Here is a 17,651-nt window from a genome sequence, read left to right on the forward strand (position 1 = left end):
GAAACCACATTGGTCCAGGCGGGAGGTGAGCACCTGGGGACCCTAACCTACGACAGGGCCGTGGGTATGTTGTGGGAAGGTAGTGTCCGTGGCTCCAAGGAGAGCTCTGTCCCATGAGCCAGCCTGATGAGAGGAGAGCCTAGACATAAGTGTAGGAGGATGTGGGCTGAAGTGCACACAGCGGCTCATGGGGGATGTCAGGTGAGGGCTGGCCTTCCCAGGCACCCAAGGCTGCCATCACACTGGCATCAGGAACGGTAGCCTGGATGCTGGGAAGGTACTAGGAAGATAGAAGGAGGTTCTTGAGTGGCGCTTAGACAAACATGGGGCAGCTGTGTGGCACAAGTAAGGCCATGGTGTGGACAGTGTGGGTTGGCTTGGCCTCAGCGTTACTTTTGAGGAACAGAACCAGCTCACCCTGCAGTCACCCAAAAGTAGGTTGGAGGCCAGGTTGCCAGGTGACGGCCACCACTCTGAATGTTCACAGAAATGTTGAGAGTAAACGCCTGCTCCCAAGGAAGGTAAACATTCAAGGGCTACTAACGAGGCACTGTGAGAGCTCATCGTTTTGATGTCCTTGTAGTTGTAGACGCTGCCTAACCAGGTGTCCTCTAACGCCCTCAGTGACCCTGCCATCCGTGCCCTCCCCTGCCCCCGGCTCCTCCATCTGCGCCCTCGGCTAACCCCCTGTGTGTGCTCTGCAGGCTGTGTCATTACCATCTCTGGGCGCATGACTTTCACAAGCAATAAATCCATGGAGATCGAGGTCTTGGTGGATGCCGACCCCGTGGTGGACAACTCACAGAAGCGCTACCGGGCTGCCAGTGCTTTCTTCACCTATGTGTCCCTGAGCCAGGAGGGCAAGTCACTGCCTGTGCCCCAACTCGTGGTGAGTGACCACCTGCCCTGCTGGGGGTGCCCAGTCAGCACGCATAGTGCTTCCAGGGAAGACTGAGTCCTATGAGCACATTCTGGGGAGGAGGGCCCTGGCCTGGTGGCTCCCTGGCCCAGTGACCTTGGCTGCACGGCCCCTGTAGACTGTCAGGTCAGACCAGGCAGACAGGACAAGAAACCTCTTCACCAGCTCCTTGCTCTGGGGGTTCCCTCTGGAGAGTTAGTACAGAGCCCAGGGGTTCCCAATACTATGTATGAAAGGGGCTAATGGGCAGCCCCGGTGGCGCAGTGGTTTAGCGCCGCCTGCAGCCCAGGGTGTGATCCTGGGGACCCGGGATCGAGTCCCACATTGGGCTCCCTGCATGGTGCCTGCTTCTCCCTCTGCCTGTGTCTCTGCCTCTCTCTCTCTAGCTGTGTCTCTATGAATAAATAAATAAAATATTAAAAAAAAAAAAAAAGAAAAAGAAAGAAAGGGGCTAAGGACTTTCCCAAGAGACAGTTTCTCAAGGAGTCTTGGCCTGAGTGTCCTGCTTGATGGGGACCAGGCCAGACCCCTACATCACAGGGCTGGACCTGGGAGTCTCATGGCCCTTCCCTGCCCCGGCCACCTGCCCAGGCTCTGACCTGGGCCTGCAGAGAGAGGTGGCAGGTGTCTGTCCACACAGCCCCCCATGTGGGCTGCTGCCACTGCAATCCTGAAGGGTCTTGCAGCTGGAATCCCAACAAATTGACAAGCGCTGGCCATGGGGCACTTGAGAGTCAGGGAGCTGAGGTTCAAGGTGGGGAATGGGGAAGGTGGTGGGTGGGTGGTGAGGATGCTCGGCTGGGAGGTGCTCGGGAACTGTGTATTGAGGGAATGAATGGACAAATGCATGCACGCTGCTTCCCGATCTCTCAAGGCCAATAATGGTTTTACCATAAGCCTCACACATCATTTACCAGCGCGGTCACAGTAGGGGTCCCACCTGGAGCACCTGCCAACGAACCTGCTGCCCACTCCTCAAAGCCAGCACCGCCCCAGCCCTGGGGAGTGGGGCACCGAACCCGCTGCCCACTCCTCAAAGCCAACACCGCCCCAGCCCTGGGGAGTGGGGCCCTGCTGCTGGCTTCGCTGTCAGCCTGCAAGGACCTCTCAGACCAGCAAGACTCAGGCACTTGTGGAGGGTCCTCCATCCAGTCCTGAGTGTGGGTCCAGCGCACAACTGCGCTGCTTGGGCTGCCCCTTATTTCTCCTTGAGCCACACTGCACATCTGTTGCTAGAGGCCACTCCTCTGGGGCCATGGTCGGAGCTTCCTGCCTCTGTGGGGTGAGGGTGAGGGGGCAGAGTGGCCTGGGCAGGGTGGGTTCTCTTGAGCACCTGGCACTTTTGTGGCCCCAGCCAATGAAAACCTTTGTAACAGACACACTGTAACTAAGACCATTTCTCACGCCAGCTGGGAACAAGGCTCTCCCATTCTGCTTTCTCCACATGCTGAGGACAACCCTGTGGCTGGTGGCCTGCCTGAGGCCCCCCGAGACCCTGTTTGTGTGTAGGGGGTGTTAGCACACAGGCCACCATGGTAGTGAGACCCGTGGTGTGGCTGTGGGGCCTCCCCTGCAGCCTGTCTCCACCTGCCTTTTGCCAGCTCTGCCTCTCTCCCATAGAGTCTCCACATGCACCTCAAACATGATTTATCCTGAACTGAACTCGTTATCTTTCCCCAAAAAAACCCCACTGGTCCTCACGGATTTCCTCTCTCAGTGAGTCTGAGAATGTGCCTGGTTCCTCTGTCCTCTCTCTTGCTTACCCCACCATACCCACTGTCTCTAGGCTGCATCCATGGCTGGATCCCTGCTCAGCCCTGAGTTGTCCTGCCTCCTCCATTCCTGCTGCCCTTGCTCCGACCCTACACTGGAGCCAAGGGAGTTTGTTAAAATCAGATTTTCTCCCTCTCCTGCCTGATCTGCTCAGCAGCCTCTGTGACATCAACACAGTACAGCACAGCAAAGTTGGCTTTTCTGGCCTCGGCCTCCAGACTCATTCCTGCCTCAGGAACTTTGCACATGCTGTTCTCTGCCTGGACACCTTCCCTCAGACCATCATGGAGTCAGCTCTTTCCACTGTTTTTCAGAGAGTTTGTCCTTAGATGGTCTTCCCTGCACACTCAAGATAAAGCCTGACCCCACCACTGCCTGGTGACTCTCTCCTATCCCCATACCATCTCTGGGCACCCAGCACCATCTCAAACCCTCTGGTGCATATGCATTTGTTTTGGATCCAGCCCTGGCCTGGTATGTGACTCCAAGATGCCCACAACAGTGGGGCTCAGGAAAATGCCTGTGGGGGCCTCATGGGCTTGCTCACCTCTCCAGCCATCTTTCTCCACCCCGCTGCTCAGTGCCCTGCTGGACAGTTGGCAGCTGCAGGTCCCTAAACACCCCAGGGCCTCCCTCCCCTCACTGTTGCAGGCACGCCCATACTGTCAGGCACACACGTGAGTGTGGGTATCCTGCCACCTGCTTCTGGTCAGGGCCCCAGGAGTTCTAATGGTGTGGTCCCTGGCTCGTATTTGGTGCACCTGTTTCTGCATCTGTACTGGGGGGACAGCCCTAGTGCACACCACAAAGGATGGAGGAGGATTCTGGGAGCTTCACACTTGTCTGCTGCTATTCATTATGCTCTGCTGGAACTGCTGCCCTCCTGGGGGGAGCAGGTAGGGACACTGGACTGCTGCGTTAGATGCTCCTGAGGGTCACAAGGGAAGAAGCAGGAGGTTGGGGATTGGCATCCCCTGAGACAGTTGTCGCTACCTGAGTAGGTCCCTTCCAAGGAGGGCCTTGTGGACAGGGCTGCATTGCAGCAGGGCCTGGTGCTGGGGCAGGGGAGCTGTTTCCCAGAGACTATCCAGGTAAAAGGAACCAGGGACTTGAGCCCTGGGGGCCAGAGGTGGCCACTCATAGGAGGGGGAAGGGGACAGGAAGACACCTGAGGCCACCCAGCTGATCCTTGCTAGGCCCAGCCCCGGGACCCAGCCTTCTGACCACTTGGGCTCTTTCCTCTCCTGTCAGCTGAGTGGGTACAGAAGCCTACAGGGCTCCCCAAATGGGTATGAATAAGAACAGTCAAGGAGTCAAACCATCTTCATTTTGCAGAGGCCTATTCTGAGTAAACATGAATTGACAGGGTTTTCTGGCAAGGTCCAAAGTGCTAACCATTACTGACTTGTAAGGCTCACCCCCAAGAGCTCAGCAGCTGCTGTGGGCTTGTTTGAAGGGGCCATGGCTGCCTCTGCAGCCCCCACCTTACATGCACCCCAGAACTCAGCCCACTGGGTAGACCAGTGCTGTGGCTGAGAGGGGTCCAGTCTCCTGTGGAGAGTACCTGCGGTCAGGGAGCCCTTTGTGGGGGTACTATGACCTTCACAGACACAGGAAGCAGTCCTGGGTCTGGGCCAGTCTATAGATCCAGCAAGCTGTCTGTGCCCTTTCTAGAGACCCATGACATTGGACAGGGGGATGTCAGTCCTAGGTGAGGGCCAGCCCAGAGAAAAAGGTACTGGTGCCTAGCAGGGCTGCAGAAGGATGGTAGGAAAAGACAACTGCTTGAATGACGGGGACAGTGACCAAATCCCTGGGTTTAAGGGGCCAGGGGTTAGCGATGTCCTCATGCTGATCCTGGATGTTACTGCTTGCTAATTAAAGATGGTCTTTGATTCTTCACGAAGGTGTCCTGGGGCCCAGCCTCTGGCAGGGAGGGCTGGTGACACCCCAAGAGGGGTTTTCAGCTCCAGCCTGTCCCTGGCACTCGAGGACCACCATCTGAGCAGCGTCTGTCTCCCAAAGCCCATGTGCTCCCCACAGCCAATGTGTGTGCCCATGGGGGGCACTCAGCCCTCCTCCCCTCCTCGCCACCCCCACCCCCTGCTGTCAGCAATTCTTCTACCTCCCGTCTATTTTTAGCTTCCATCCCCAGGGCCCAGCTGACACGGAAGACAGCGTTGCTGTTTGGGGTTTTTCTTGATGAATATTTTATGTTAGGGAGGCTGCACCGAGTCCAGCAGCTGCCGGCACTTCCCAGGCTAATCATTAAAGAGGCAAATGCAGAGCATGGAGCCAGGCTGCTGGTCTGGACACCAAGTCCAGGGCCCCTTGCTGCCCTGCCTCCCTCTGAAGGCCTCTCTCTGGCTATGACCTCTGACCTTGGGGGTAGAGACACGCCCCAGATTTCACTGAGCGGGGCTGGAGAGGGGCCTGTGCAGAGAGATGGAGGAAGCCACTTGGGGACCTGGCATCGAGTTGGTCCCAACACCTATGGGTGATTTTTTTCCAGACCTTTTTAGTTTCCAGAAACGTGAGGATCACCAGGAAAGGCTGAGGCACAGTGGACCAGGGCCTAGACCCAGCAGCCTCAGCCACTGAATGACAAGAAAGTATTTTCTAGGTTAAAACGGGAGGTGGTGAGGAAATCGGGTGGCCATCCCTCTGTCCTTTTAGAGCAAGGCTTACCCCAGCCGGTGAGCTCTACCCAGAGTACAGTGAGAACGCGTGCTCAGAGGGCACCCACCCCACTGGCCCCTTCCTGCCTGGGAAGACATGTCAGCAGCCTGGATGCTCACTGTACTAGAATGACTTCCAGTTACTCTCTGACTTCAGAAATTCAGATGCACTGTAGTGCAGCAGCTCAACCCTGTTCCTGGAAGGGTATGAGCAGCCACGGTACCAAGGGAAGCTGTACTCGCTGCTTCCTTGCACAGGGGTGCGTCAGGGACTGGACTGCTCACCAAGCTTCTCCGCCTAGTGTTCTGTTCTCTCCCTTGGTTCTGGAGGCTTCACAGAGAGTCTGTCTTGTGATGAGATAATGCCAGGGTCCTGAAGCTGCTCCTGTCACCCAAAAGCTTAGTGCTGGGGAATGTCGGTGGCCTAGGAGAATCTCAGCTGTGGATGCCCCACCTGCACGGCCTTCACATGCTCTGCTGAGCCCAGGCTTTTCCTCCGACCATGCCCTCGGAAACTCCACTGTGTCCCTGGCTGCTCCCTAACGTCCCCTTTGCCCAAGTGGCATGTGTTTTGGAGACCACTCAGTTAATATTCACCAGCCTGCTGTCCAAATGGGAGGGCTCATGGCACCAGTGATAAACCTTTTCATGTTAAAATGCTGGTGGTTTCTACTCATGAAATACCAGTCTTGTTGCTTTGTTGGCGTTGTTTTCAAGTCCAGGGAACCCCTTGCTTTTTTAATTTCCTTAGAGCTGGAAACCCAGAGGCGAGCTCTCAGAGGGCAACATTAGGCCTGATTCTGTGTGGTGCCAGAAGGCAGCTGCAGGAGGGGAGGCCCGTGGGGGAGACCTACAGTGGAAAGGCGGGGATCCCAGTACGTCAGGGAGCCCCAGGTTCCGCTGCAGCCACGTTGGACAGTAAATGAGGGGAGAGACCTATGAAGGTTGCTGACCCCCACGGAGGGGTGCGCAGCAGGGCAGGCCTGGTGTGCCCCAGGGTGGAATGTGGTGCCACCCACCCCCAGCTTATATGAAAACCTGCTGCCTGGTGGCACCATGCTTTCTCTGCAAGGTGGAGTCCCGTGGCAAAGGCCCTGTGAATCGAGGGACACAGTACTCAAAGTATACTCAGAGGTACAGGTAAGAAACAGGCCCTGGACCCCTCTCTCTGTCCCACCTTGGTGGTAGGAAGGATGCAGAAGGGCCTCCCTGCGTGCTCACACACACACACTCAGAGTGAAGCATGTCAGCACTGCCAGTAGGGGAGGAGCTCCTGCTTCTGGGGGCTTCATCCCCACCTTGGCACGCTGTACACTCCTGCTCATGCCTTTGTCACCCATGTAGGCTCCTTTGAGCCTGTCAGTGGGCTGAGCTCTAGACTTGAGTGGGGACAGATGATGCTTAACTGTGTGTCCTATGAGCAAAACCACTGGTTTTGGATCTTTAACAAAAAGACTACACCAATTTGGAATGAAGGCTCTTTTGTTTTGCTCTTCAGTTGGTTTGCTCATCACTCATTCAGCAGATGTGTCCTGGGCCCTCACTGTGTCCCAGGCACAGTGCTGGCTTCAGACAGACGGCAGGAAAGACAGACTCAACACACAGCACATGCACACACATGGGGCCAAGGACTCAAGTGAGGCCAGGCCCAGCCTCTGCAAATGGCAGTTACGGTCTTTATCACTGTCCAGAGAGGACAGCCGTGTCAGCCCAGGTGTGAGGAGCAAGTGCTGTGACACCCCCCACAATACCTGGGGGAAGCCGGTCTCTACCGGAGACTGCCCCCCTCCCCTGCCTTTCCCGTGGCCCCATGCTGCCAGCCTCTCCTAGGGGAGTCCTTGGCTGCACAGCAGAGCAGACATGCTGGAGGCTGAGCCTAGCAGCAGGGTGAGGAGCCCCAATGAGAGTGCTCAAGGTTCTACAGCCATCTCACTGTTAGAGCTGCCAGTGGAGGCCGCCACGATGAGCCCCCTGTGGGTGCCTCAGGCCAGGTGGTGAGAGCTCTGTAACCTGCCTGCCCTCAGGGGTGGCTTCCCAGGTGCCCGGACCCGCCTGCTGAGGTTGTGTCCTTGGGGGGAGCCCCGCTCTGGGGACAGGACTGTTTGCTAGGCTAGGGGTCCTGGATGCCAAGTTCGTCCTGTGCTGAGTGGCCCCAGTCATCAGAAGACATCCTAATTGCCTGCACAATTGTCCCAAGATCCCTCCTGTCTCCCATTACAAAGACGGGAGAGGGTGCGTGCGTGGTTTCCTAATTAAGAATGTCTGTGTCCCTCCGGCTCGCAGGAAGTTGTTCTGTCACCACGGGAAACCCTCTTCACACCAGACATTCGTTAATTACAAAAAGGACAAGCTATTGATTTTACCAAGGGTGGAACTTAGTCACTCGCCCTCCGTGCCAAGTTCCAAATGTGTGTTCTCGCAGCACAGAAAATGCAAACTGGAAAACATTTGGTCTGCACCGTTAGGCTCTGCGAGCCACAGGCTTCCCTCCCGTGGAAGGGAGCCTGGAAGACAGCATCTGGCAGGAGAGCAGGAGGAGGGAGGGAGAGGACGCAGATCTGAGGCCCCTGCAGCTGGCAGGCGGGAGCCACGGGGCTCCCTGAGCAGAGGGGCAGGGGCATCTTCGAGCCCTGGTCTCTGTGGCCAGCTGTGAAGATGACCCCCAGGGCCACCCACCCCTCTCCCCCACGGGCGGTGCTGTGGGTTGGCAGATAGTAAGGACTCCTGTTCTGCGACATGGCTACCTCATGGGTATGCACATGCATACATGGCGTGATTCCTGCACATGGGCAGCCTTCTGCTGGCACTGCAAGAAATGCCTGGCCATACCACACTCTCGAGTCCCCAATTTATAGGTGGGTGAAGCTTGCCGGGGAGGGCGGGGGCCAAGCCCCTGTGGCCCACCCGTCCACCGTCCCTTCCACCACGTGGGCACCTCCTCATGCCCTGGGATGTGGTGCTCCAAGGTCCGAGCCCCGCCCCAACCCCAGGGTGCCAGTGTGGTGCTCGGGCCATCGAGAGCTATCACCCTATGGTCCCGAGCCCTCTTCCTGCCCACAACTCCAGGCATTTGAAGGCAAATGTGATTTCCCACGGAAGAGCTTTTTCCTTCTCCCCGCCACCCCCAGCCCTCCATTAAAAACAGCAACAGCCAACAACTTATGTATTTATTTACTTTGCCGGATGGAGGGAGATGGGATGCAAGGAGGCAGCAGCTGGGCCGTGGGCGGGGGCCGCGTGCAGGCAGCCATCTGTCTGTTCTGTCGGCTTCACACCCGGTGGGGAAGTGGTGGCCTCTCTTCGTCACTTGGCTGGGAAGGCTGTTTGTCAGAACCCACGGCCCAGGGAGGCCGAACATCCTCCAGCCAGCAGGGCAGGGACTGTGCCAGCACAGAGAGCAGAGATGCTGCCCTGCCCACCCCTGTTTGCAGGGTGGCAGCGAGGAGCCTCCCTGCCTTTGACTGTCATCCAGGGCAGCCAGGTGAGGGGAGGGGTGCAGCCCTCCTAGGGTGGGTGCTCCATGCCTTGATGTCAACCCAGTACTGCTTCCAGGCTTGGTGGGGGGGTGCTCCAGAGCCCAGAACACGCAGCTCACGAGGCTCATGCCAAGACCAAAAGAGGGATGAGTCCTTGGCGGGCTCCTTCGTCCAAGGCCTTGCGAATGTCTCGGGCTCGCTGCAGCTGGCCAGCTGCCTCCACATCCATCACGAGACGGTGTTAGTTCTGTCTGAGGGCAGATCCCAGCTGCTGAGTTCGCTGTGGAATATTGAACGTTGGTGCTGGGCGCTGGCCTCCCCCTCCACCGAGTGGACGCTAGAATTTACCGTGTTTTGTGCCAGCAGAATAGATGGGAATCACCTGCACTTCAGGCTCTGCCCCCAGTCACTCGTTGCCTGAACTAGTGAGAGAAGCATCCAGAGCCTTTGGTGCACACATTTTGGAAGGCTTGATGGCCTGTTGGCCCCTGAGGGGTGAGTAGCTCCAAGGCTGGAGCGAGCGGCTGGGACAGAAACACACCTCTGATCGTGATCTCCTGGCAGGCTGGCACCAGAATGAGAGGGTGCCTTCAGTCCAGTGGCTGGTGCCCATGGGCTTGTTCCCTCCCAGATGGAGAAGCACCCAGGGGCTGCACCGCTGCATGTCCAAGTGGGCTCTAGGCTTGTTCTGGGAGGGCAGGCCCTTCCCGTTCACCATGGCAACTTTGGAGGGTCACCATGTCCCCCACTGCCGCTGATGAGCCCACCGATAAGAGCCCATTGGCATGGAATGACCTGGACATCAGCAGCCGTGCCCAGGTTCAAATCAAGGCCCTACCACTAACCAGCTGTCATTTGGGCAAGCCACTCACCCTCTCTCTGCTGCACGTCGTCATCAGTAGAAGGGAAGCAGTAATGACTGGTGCTGCTCGTGGGTTGTTGTGCAGACTCTGATGTGCTGGTGCGGTCCTGGCATGTGTCAGGACTCACTCAGTGCAGGCCGCTCCCCAGAAGCTGTTGCCCAGGGTCCCTGCACCTAGCACAGAGCAGCACACAGGAGGTGCTCGGGACACATGTGGGGAATGAGCGAATCAAGCTTGGCCACTGTAGAGAGAGGGCCAAGTTAAATTGACCGTTTCCTTTGCCCTGCAGCCCCTTGTGTGCCACGATTGGGGAGGGGGACATGGCCATGCTGAAGCTTCTCTGACTCTGTGAACTGTTGAGGAGGCTGTTCACAGCTGGTGGTGCTGAGCTATGATCACATACCGTAGTTCCTCCATTGACCGCATATAATCCAGCGGCTGTTAGTATATTCACAGGGCTGTGCAACGATTGCCATGGTCCATTTTAGAACATTTTCATCCCCCCAAAAGAAACTATGTGCCCCGTAGTCATCAGCCCTCCCCCGGGCCCTGGCACCACTAGCCTGTGTTCTGTGGTTGTGCTTACTCCAAATGTTTGGTATAAATGGACTCATACAAGAGATGGATGGAGAGTTGGGGGGCTTCTTTCTCTCGCTTGTGGGGACAGCTGAAAGGACTTTGGTACCTACCCCCAGCAACCCTATAGGATGGATACCGGTCCATTTTACAGAAAAGGAATATAGGTGAGTCTCTGAGCCTTATGATGGGTAAGCAGCAAAGCCAGAGATAAGCCAGCCCTGCTGCCACCCCCTTCTCCTCCCCCCACCCCACTCCAGCTCCAGAGGGGAGGCTGGGCTGGTTTGGGAGCAGAATGAAGAGGCCATTCCTTGGGCAGCCGGGGTGGCTCAGCGGTTTAGCACTGCCTTCAGCCCAGGGCGTGATCCTGGAGCCCCGGGATCGAGTCCCATGTTGGGCTCCCTGCATGGAGCCTGCTTCTCCCTCTGCCTGTGTCTCTGCCTCTCTCTTGCTCAATGTCTCTCATGAATAAATAAATCTTTAAAAAAAAAGGCCATTCCAGGAAGGGCCATGCAGTGTGATGGGGGTCCCAAGGCAGGCCAGCCCAATCCAGAAGGCAGGTGGTGCTAGCCAGTGTCTATCTAGGCATCTCCCAGAGCTGTCAAGGGTTTTTTTGCTATTTTTTTTTTTTAAGATTTTTATTCTCATGAGAGACACAGAGAGAGAGGCAGACCCATAGGCAGAGGGAGAAGCAGGCTCCTCCCGGGGAGCCCAATATGGGATTTGGTCCCGGGACCCTGGGATCAGGACCTGAGCCAAAGGCAGATGCTCAACCGCTGAGCCACCCAGGTGCCCCTTTTTTCTTTTTTTTTTTTTTTAAGATTAATTTTATTTACTGAGAGCGTGAGAACATGAGCCGGGAGAAGGTGCAGAGGAAGGAGAAGCAGGCTCCACACTGAGCAGGGAGCTTGACACTGGGCTTGATCCCAGGAACCTGGGATCATAACCTGAGCAGATGGTTAACTGACCAAGCCACCCAGACACCCCTTGAATGACCCACTTCTGCCCACACTCTAGGGTGCCCCTGGGGACGACTCCATTTGCTGCTCTTCCCTGGACCCTTCCCTGCTCTTCTGAGCCCTGAGAGCCTTTGGCTGGTGACACAAGCACTTGGGGACCACATTCCTTGTGCAAATCCCATGTCTGCCAGTTTGTAGAAATGCTGGTAGAAAGCATGGACTGGAGACATGGAAAGGCACCCCTCCCATCAGGCTGGACCTGGCTCCCGTGGACTCTGCAAACGGCCTGGGTGGCCATGAGTCTCCATCCTGCTGCCATGCCCATGCCAAGCTCTTGCTCTTGTTTTTGAGAAATTATTTTCTTTCCTAGCTCTTGCCTTTTCCTTGCTCCAGGGATGGAAACTCCACCAGCTGGAGGGAGGCCCCACTCCAGAACCCTCAACAGAGAGGGGCTGGGCCTTTGGAGCTGGGAGGACCCTTGGCACGTGGCCCAGCCCACGCTCTCCCCTTCAGCCAGCTCCCCTGTTTGCCACCTTCAGGACCCAAACACTCTGCCCGTGAGCTGGTCCTCCACTCCCAAGGAGGGGCTCGGCCATGCAGCTCTCCTGAGCTGTGGCCTTTGGCTGCAAATGGATAGGAGCCACAGTTCCCCTCAGCCACGCCAAGCACGTTCCACAGCGGGGAAAGAGAAGGCCCCTACTGTCCCAGCCTGGTGGCCTTCACCTTGCATTCTTGGACTCTTTGGCTGTCCCCCATTTGGTACAGGAATCGATGGATAGAGGGCAGAGACCTGCTACTCAGTGTGGCCTCCAGGCCAGCAGCATCACATCACCGGATGCTTGTTAGAAATTAATCTCAAGGGGCAGCCCTGGTGGCTCAGCGGTTTGGTGCCGCCTGCAGCCTGGGGTGTGATCTTGGAGACCTAGGATCGAGTCCCGCATCGGGCTCCCTGCATGGAGCCTGCTTCTCTTCCTCTGCATGTTCTTCTGCCTCTCTCTGTGTGTCTATGAATAAATAAATAAAATCTTTAAAAAAAAAAAAAAGAAAGCAATTAATCTCAGGCCCCTAGACCCCCTGGATCAGAATCTGCATGTGTAAGATCCCCGGGGGACTTATGCACATGGAAGCATTGGAGAAGCCCTGGCTGGGCATGTTATGCCTGCGTTGCACAGGAGCCAGCCCCATCAGAATGCGGCCTGGTCTTTGTGGGGTGCCTTCAGCAACAAGGATTGGCCCCCTGGCCCTCTTGCCCCCAGAAGGCTCCCCCTTAGCACTGCCTGCTCTAACCGAGAGAACATTGTTTCCCTAGGCTGTTTCAGGTTAAATTGCATGGCCTCAAATTTCATTTTTTTAAAAAGTCAGCCAGAGATGAAACCAGAGCAGCAGGAGGGCCATCTTCACTAACGCGTCTTGGAAAGCCACCACTTCCCACATGTGCTCCGAAGACTCCAAATAGGCACCGGAGCCACCATAAGGAGCATGATCCCAGTTCTTTAAATACCCTATGTCCCACTGGCTCTACGCCACGAGGTTTTGACAGTTTACACCTGGTGACATTTAGCGAACACTTTCTGAGAAGGCTGAGGGGGAGGAGATATTTGGTTTAACCTGACATTATATCCTCGGGCTGATTGTTCTCTCTTTTGCCAATATACCATTTGCCTGTAAAACACTTGAGCCTAAAAATAGCCGCTGGGGCTTGGTGTCATTGTGGATGAAGGGCAACTGCCCCATTTCTTTGGCTTTCAGACACCCTTAAAGTATCACAAGGAAAACGTCCCCGAGGAATCAGCGCAACTTTGCAGCGAATAGATGGGGCCTTGGGGAGTGACCGCTGCCCTTAGCGGCCAGGCCAGGCCACTCTTTTTTTTTTTTTTTTTTTTTTTTTTTTTTAATTTTAGTTTAGAGAGAGAGAGTGGGAGAGAGGGGGTAGGAGCAGAGGAAGAGAGAGAATCCTCTAGCAGACTCTGCTGAGCACAGAGCCCAAAGCGGGGTTCAATCTCACCCTGAGATCGTGACCTGAGCCAAAACCAAGTCTGATGCTTAAAACTGACAGCCACCTAGGCTACTCGTAAAAGTGAAAGGGGGCACCATTCAGTCGTGCCAGGTCGGCAGGCAAAACCCAGCCTCCAGCTAATTCCCTCTGAGCAGTAGGCTCTGTGCCCCCTCACCCCCTACCCGGAGTATGGGGACATAGCTTCTTAGGTTGCTCAGAGGAAAGCGACAGAAGGGGTGAGTGGGACCCAAGGAGCCACTTCCTGGTCATCTGCCGTCCCGGGCTCCCTGCCCACAAAGTGATCACTATTGCTCCTGGTACAATAAAGTGGCCTTCCTAAGGTCACACAGCCAGCCCAGTGCTTATCCCCACTTGCCTTTGGGGCAGGGGCTGTGAGCTGCTAGCATTCCCTGGGTGTGGACCAAACGCAGCCCTCCCCTCACTCAGCAGGGACCCTCTTCCTTCCTCACACCCACAGGCTGCGTTTTAGGCCTTCCTTCCCACGTTTCATTTATTGTCTGCATTTTTAGCAGAAGTTCCTTACCACAGAGGCACTGGGCTTGGGATTCCACCTGCTGTGAAGGGTGGTGTGGGGGTGCCTGTGCTGCTGGCATCCCTACAGGGACTTCTTCCCGTGGGTCCCAAGGCCAGTGCCTGGCAGCCCGGTGGGGCCTTCTGAGTCCTCCTGGGGCAGGGCCCCGGCCTTGGCCCCCGGTCTAACCTGTCTGTCTCTGTGTGTGTGGTCCACAGCCCGAGACCGAGGACGAGAAGAAGCGCTTTGAGGAAGGCAAAGGGCGGTACCTGCAGATGAAGGCGAAACGGCAGGGCCGGGCCGAGCCCCAGCCCTAGAGGCCATCCTCACGCCGGGCCCCGGAGTGGCCCCAATGTCTCGTCACTTAGAATTCACCCCCTTGGCCAAAAACCCAATCCACATTGAGAGCTGGTGTTGTGTGAAGTGTTCGTCTTGCAGTGTTAACCTGTGCTCTCCTGAAAACCTACACACCAAAGCTTTATTTCTATCACTCCTGTGTAAGTGCTACAGTGTTGTCCCTGCCTCCAGAGGCTCCCTAGGGAATACTTGCGTGCACACTGTTGGTGTGTCAAGAATCCAGCATCACTAATAAAGCTGCTGTTTGGCTGGACGTTGGTCCTGGGTGGTCATTTGTCTTGGGGCTGCTTTCCTGTTGGGCACAGGATGCAGGGGCCAGAGGCTTCACGGACCCACCCCTCCCTTACCCCCCAGGGTGCCAGTACCTGCATACCCCAGAACTCAGGTTTGCCCCATGACTTGCTGGCTGGAGAGAACACCCCTTCCCTCCCAGGGCTGGTTCCACATCCTGGCCTGGAGACACCAGCACCCTGCTTACCGTCCCTCCAGCCTACGCAGGATGCTAGCTCTGAGCTTCCAGTGGCCTTTCCGTAGTTGGGGGTGGAAGGTGCTTTCAAGGACTCAGGGAGGTGCCTCTCAAGAGAGAGCTGAGCCCACCTGACTGGAGCATGCCCAGCATATGGGAGCCCTGCCCTGGCGCTCCTTCCAGCCTTTCATGGAAGCAGCTCTGACACCTTGGCGCTCTGGAGAAAGAGGCAGGAGGTCTAGCTCCTTCTGCTAGAAGGAGCCTCCCAGCTGGTGCCAGGGCCCCTGTGCCCATCATACAAACCCCCACATACTCAGGACAAGGGATCATTGGAAAGGCTTGTGGGGTGTGAGTCTGAGGGGCAGTGCGTGTGAATGGTGCCTATGTACAGCTGTGTGTGCACACACATCTGTGACCCTGTCTGTGCACACATGTGTGCATGTGTGAGATGAGGCTGTGCATCCACCTAGGCCAGCAGCCTTGGGGAGCAGACAAGCCACCAAGGCCACTACAGGAGGGCAGGGGGGGTCAGTCCTTCACCCCCACCCACGGCTGAGAAAGACTCCTTCACCAGGCACACCTGGTGGTGAGAGAATGTTCCCGACTCAGGCTTATCCTGGAAGCCTGGAGATGGAAACTGGCCACAACAGCTGCAGCCTCACACGGGGCTCCCTCGGGCCCAGAGAGAGAGAATGCAGCTCCAGATGTGCAGAAACACCCACCAAGAGCTTCGGAATCCGTCTCAGGCCTCAAGCCCAGCTGACAGGGTTATTTCCTGCCTAGAAGCAGGGGGAAGGAATAGGCCACATGAGGCCATGGCAGCAATCCCCTCAGCCGCCCCAGCTCCACCTATGCCCATGCTGACCTGAAGGCCATGGGTGGTGTCCTGGGCTGGGGGCCACTGGGAGTCCTGCCCTTCAGGTCCAGCAGAAAGCCCAGCCCCAGCCAGCCAAACCATGGCCTGTCAAACCAGAACAGTGCCTGAGCCCTTGGGTTCCCCAAGGGAAAGTGGACACCAGGGCATCTACATCCTTCTCAGGGTTGGCTTGGCTACTCATCTGTGTGGCTTTGGGCAAGCCAGGTGGTACCTAAAATCGCTTCCCAGGGCAGCTGGGAGGAGCCCAGGCTAATGAAGCGTTTTGTACAAAGCCCTCAGAAAAACCATGGGAGGCCCATCTCCACCTGCCCCAGAGCCAGCCGAGCCCAGGACAGGGACACTGGTAAAGACAGCAGTGGGTGAGCTGTGCTGGAGGAAGGGTGCTGGGGGCCTAACACCCAGGGCAGGCTGCCCTCTGCTGGCAGGGCAGTAGATGGCCAAAGCCTAGGGCTGACTAGATCACTGTGTTTGCCTTAGAAATGTCACACTTGGGATCCCTGGGTGACACAGCAGTTTGGCGCCTGCCTTTGGCCCAGGGCGCGATCCTGGAGACCCGGGATCGAATCCCACATCGGGCTCCCGGTGCATGGAGCCTGCTCCTCCCTCTGCCTGTGTCTCTGCCTCTCTCTCTCTCTCTGTGACTATCATAAATAAAAAAAATAAAAAAAATAAAATGTCACACTTAAAAAAAAAAAAGTCACACTTGGGATCCCTGGGTGGCTCAGCAGTTTAGCACCTGCCTTCAGCCCGGGGCATGATCCTGGAGACCCGGGATCGAGTCCTACATTAGGCTCCCCACAGGGAGCTGGCTTCTACCTTCTGCCTGTCTCTGCCTCTCTCTCTCTCTCTATTAATAAAATCTTAAAAAAAAAAAAAGGGGGGGGGCAGCCCGGGTGGCTCAGCGGTTTAGTGCCGCCTTCAACCCAGGGTGTGATCCTGGAGACCTGGGATCAAGTCCCACGTCAGGCTCCCTTCATGGAACCTGCTTCTCCCTCTGCCTGTGTCTCTTTCTCTCTCTCATGAATAAATAAAATATTTGAAAAAGAAATGTCACACCTGATTGCCAGCCCCCCCCCTCCGTGGCTATTTATAACCAGGGCCACCTGGTCAGGGAGCTGGGCCATCCATGGAGGGCTCACTAGGGATCCTGACTGCCCAGAAGCCACACACACGGAGCATATGGCCCAAGGCCCCCCCACTAACCAGTCTGTTGAGTGTCTGGATACAAACACCTTCACTTTTACCTCAGAGGACTGACCCTAAGGCCTACCCTGGGTATCCTAACAGCTGTTCCTAACTCCCTGGGATATACGGCGGGGAGGGGAGCGCAGGAGCCAGGCAGTGGAGTGGTATAAGCAGCATTGGCTGCATTGGGTTGGGTCTGGTCCTGTCTGGACAGGTGCCCCCTTCCTCCAGCCACGGCTATGCACTTACAGATACTCCCCAGGTGCTTGGGAAGAGCGGTGCCCGGCCAAGCAGCCCAGAAGTGACTCCAGGCACTCTGCCCAGGGTGGATGTGATCATGGGCATCCTAGAAGAGACCGGCAGCGTCCACTGCCTGGATGGGAGAACAAGGTGCCAGCAGTCTCTCTCTTGTGACTCCAGAGGCCTCTGTCAAGGGCACTGATAGGATTCCCCCTAGATATCCATGGGTGGCAGCCTACGCCCCTGCTAGAAGTGCTAAAGCGGGGTATGGCTCCTGAGGTGGGGCACCAGGAGTTCTAGGTTGAAGGCCTGGCCTCTCCCAGCTGCACTGTCTGGGTTCCAGGTTGAGAGAACATTTCCGAGCCCGTGTGCGTAGGTGCAACCACCCGGCCCTCTGCAGTGGGTTCACCATTCCGGGGTGGAATCCTCCTCCTCCCTTCTACTCTCCCACCACCACCACCCCCATGATAAATGTGAATCCTTAACTGGCCCAACCTGACCTCTCCCTGCCCCAACCTCGATCCTGAGAGACTCCCCAGTTCCTGGAAGTCACTAATCCTCAGGCACCCCACCTCTCCTCCATTCCCACATCGTTCACCTTAGATGGCTCACTCCGGCAAGGCCTCCCTGAGCCCCCAACCCCAGTCCATTCTGTCCCCGGCCCCCTTGCCCCGCCAGCCCGCGGAGCTGCGGGCCTTCCCGTTTCCAGGGGGCTTGGAGGCCACATCGGGGCCCTGGGCCGACGCGGAACGGC

The 17,651-nt window shown here is 56.8% G+C and overlaps 1 protein-coding gene and 2 long non-coding RNA genes across 6 annotated transcripts in view; 1 reads left to right on the forward strand and 2 right to left on the reverse strand.

Annotated features, from left to right (window-relative positions):
* The window catches only part of ACOT7 (acyl-CoA thioesterase 7), a 102,087-nt gene extending 87,705 nt beyond the window's left edge, over nt 1-14,382 (forward strand). For both annotated transcript variants that reach the window (XM_077891427.1, XM_077891428.1), the window contains exons 8-9: nt 705-889; nt 13,991-14,382. In XM_077891427.1, the coding sequence (XP_077747553.1) occupies nt 705-889; nt 13,991-14,089 (284 nt within the window). In that variant the 3' untranslated portion in view covers nt 14,090-14,382. The remainder of the gene's footprint in view (nt 1-704; nt 890-13,990) is intronic.
* LOC144310462 (uncharacterized) lies at nt 8,528-13,037 on the reverse strand. Of its 2 annotated transcripts, none has more exons than XR_013376181.1 (3): nt 12,035-13,037; nt 9,719-9,950; nt 8,528-9,411 (listed from the first exon to the last, which is right to left on the reverse strand). It is a non-coding gene; the product is annotated as an uncharacterized LOC144310462 (long non-coding RNA). The 2 variants fall into 2 exon arrangements; XR_013376180.1 differs by having other exon boundaries at nt 11,968-13,037.
* On the reverse strand, nt 13,992-17,649 carry LOC144310463 (uncharacterized). 2 transcript variants are annotated; one of them, XR_013376182.1, is made up of 4 exons: nt 16,907-17,649; nt 15,176-15,374; nt 14,608-14,812; nt 13,992-14,421 (listed from the first exon to the last, which is right to left on the reverse strand). It is a non-coding gene; the product is annotated as an uncharacterized LOC144310463 (long non-coding RNA). The 2 variants fall into 2 exon arrangements; XR_013376183.1 differs by lacking the exon at nt 16,907-17,649 and adding an exon at nt 15,461-16,300.
* Between the last annotated feature and the right edge of the window lie 2 nt (nt 17,650-17,651).

This window comes from Canis aureus, chromosome 3, assembly GCF_053574225.1.
Source record: "Canis aureus isolate CA01 chromosome 3, VMU_Caureus_v.1.0, whole genome shotgun sequence".
NCBI lineage: Eukaryota > Metazoa > Chordata > Mammalia > Carnivora > Canidae > Canis > Canis aureus.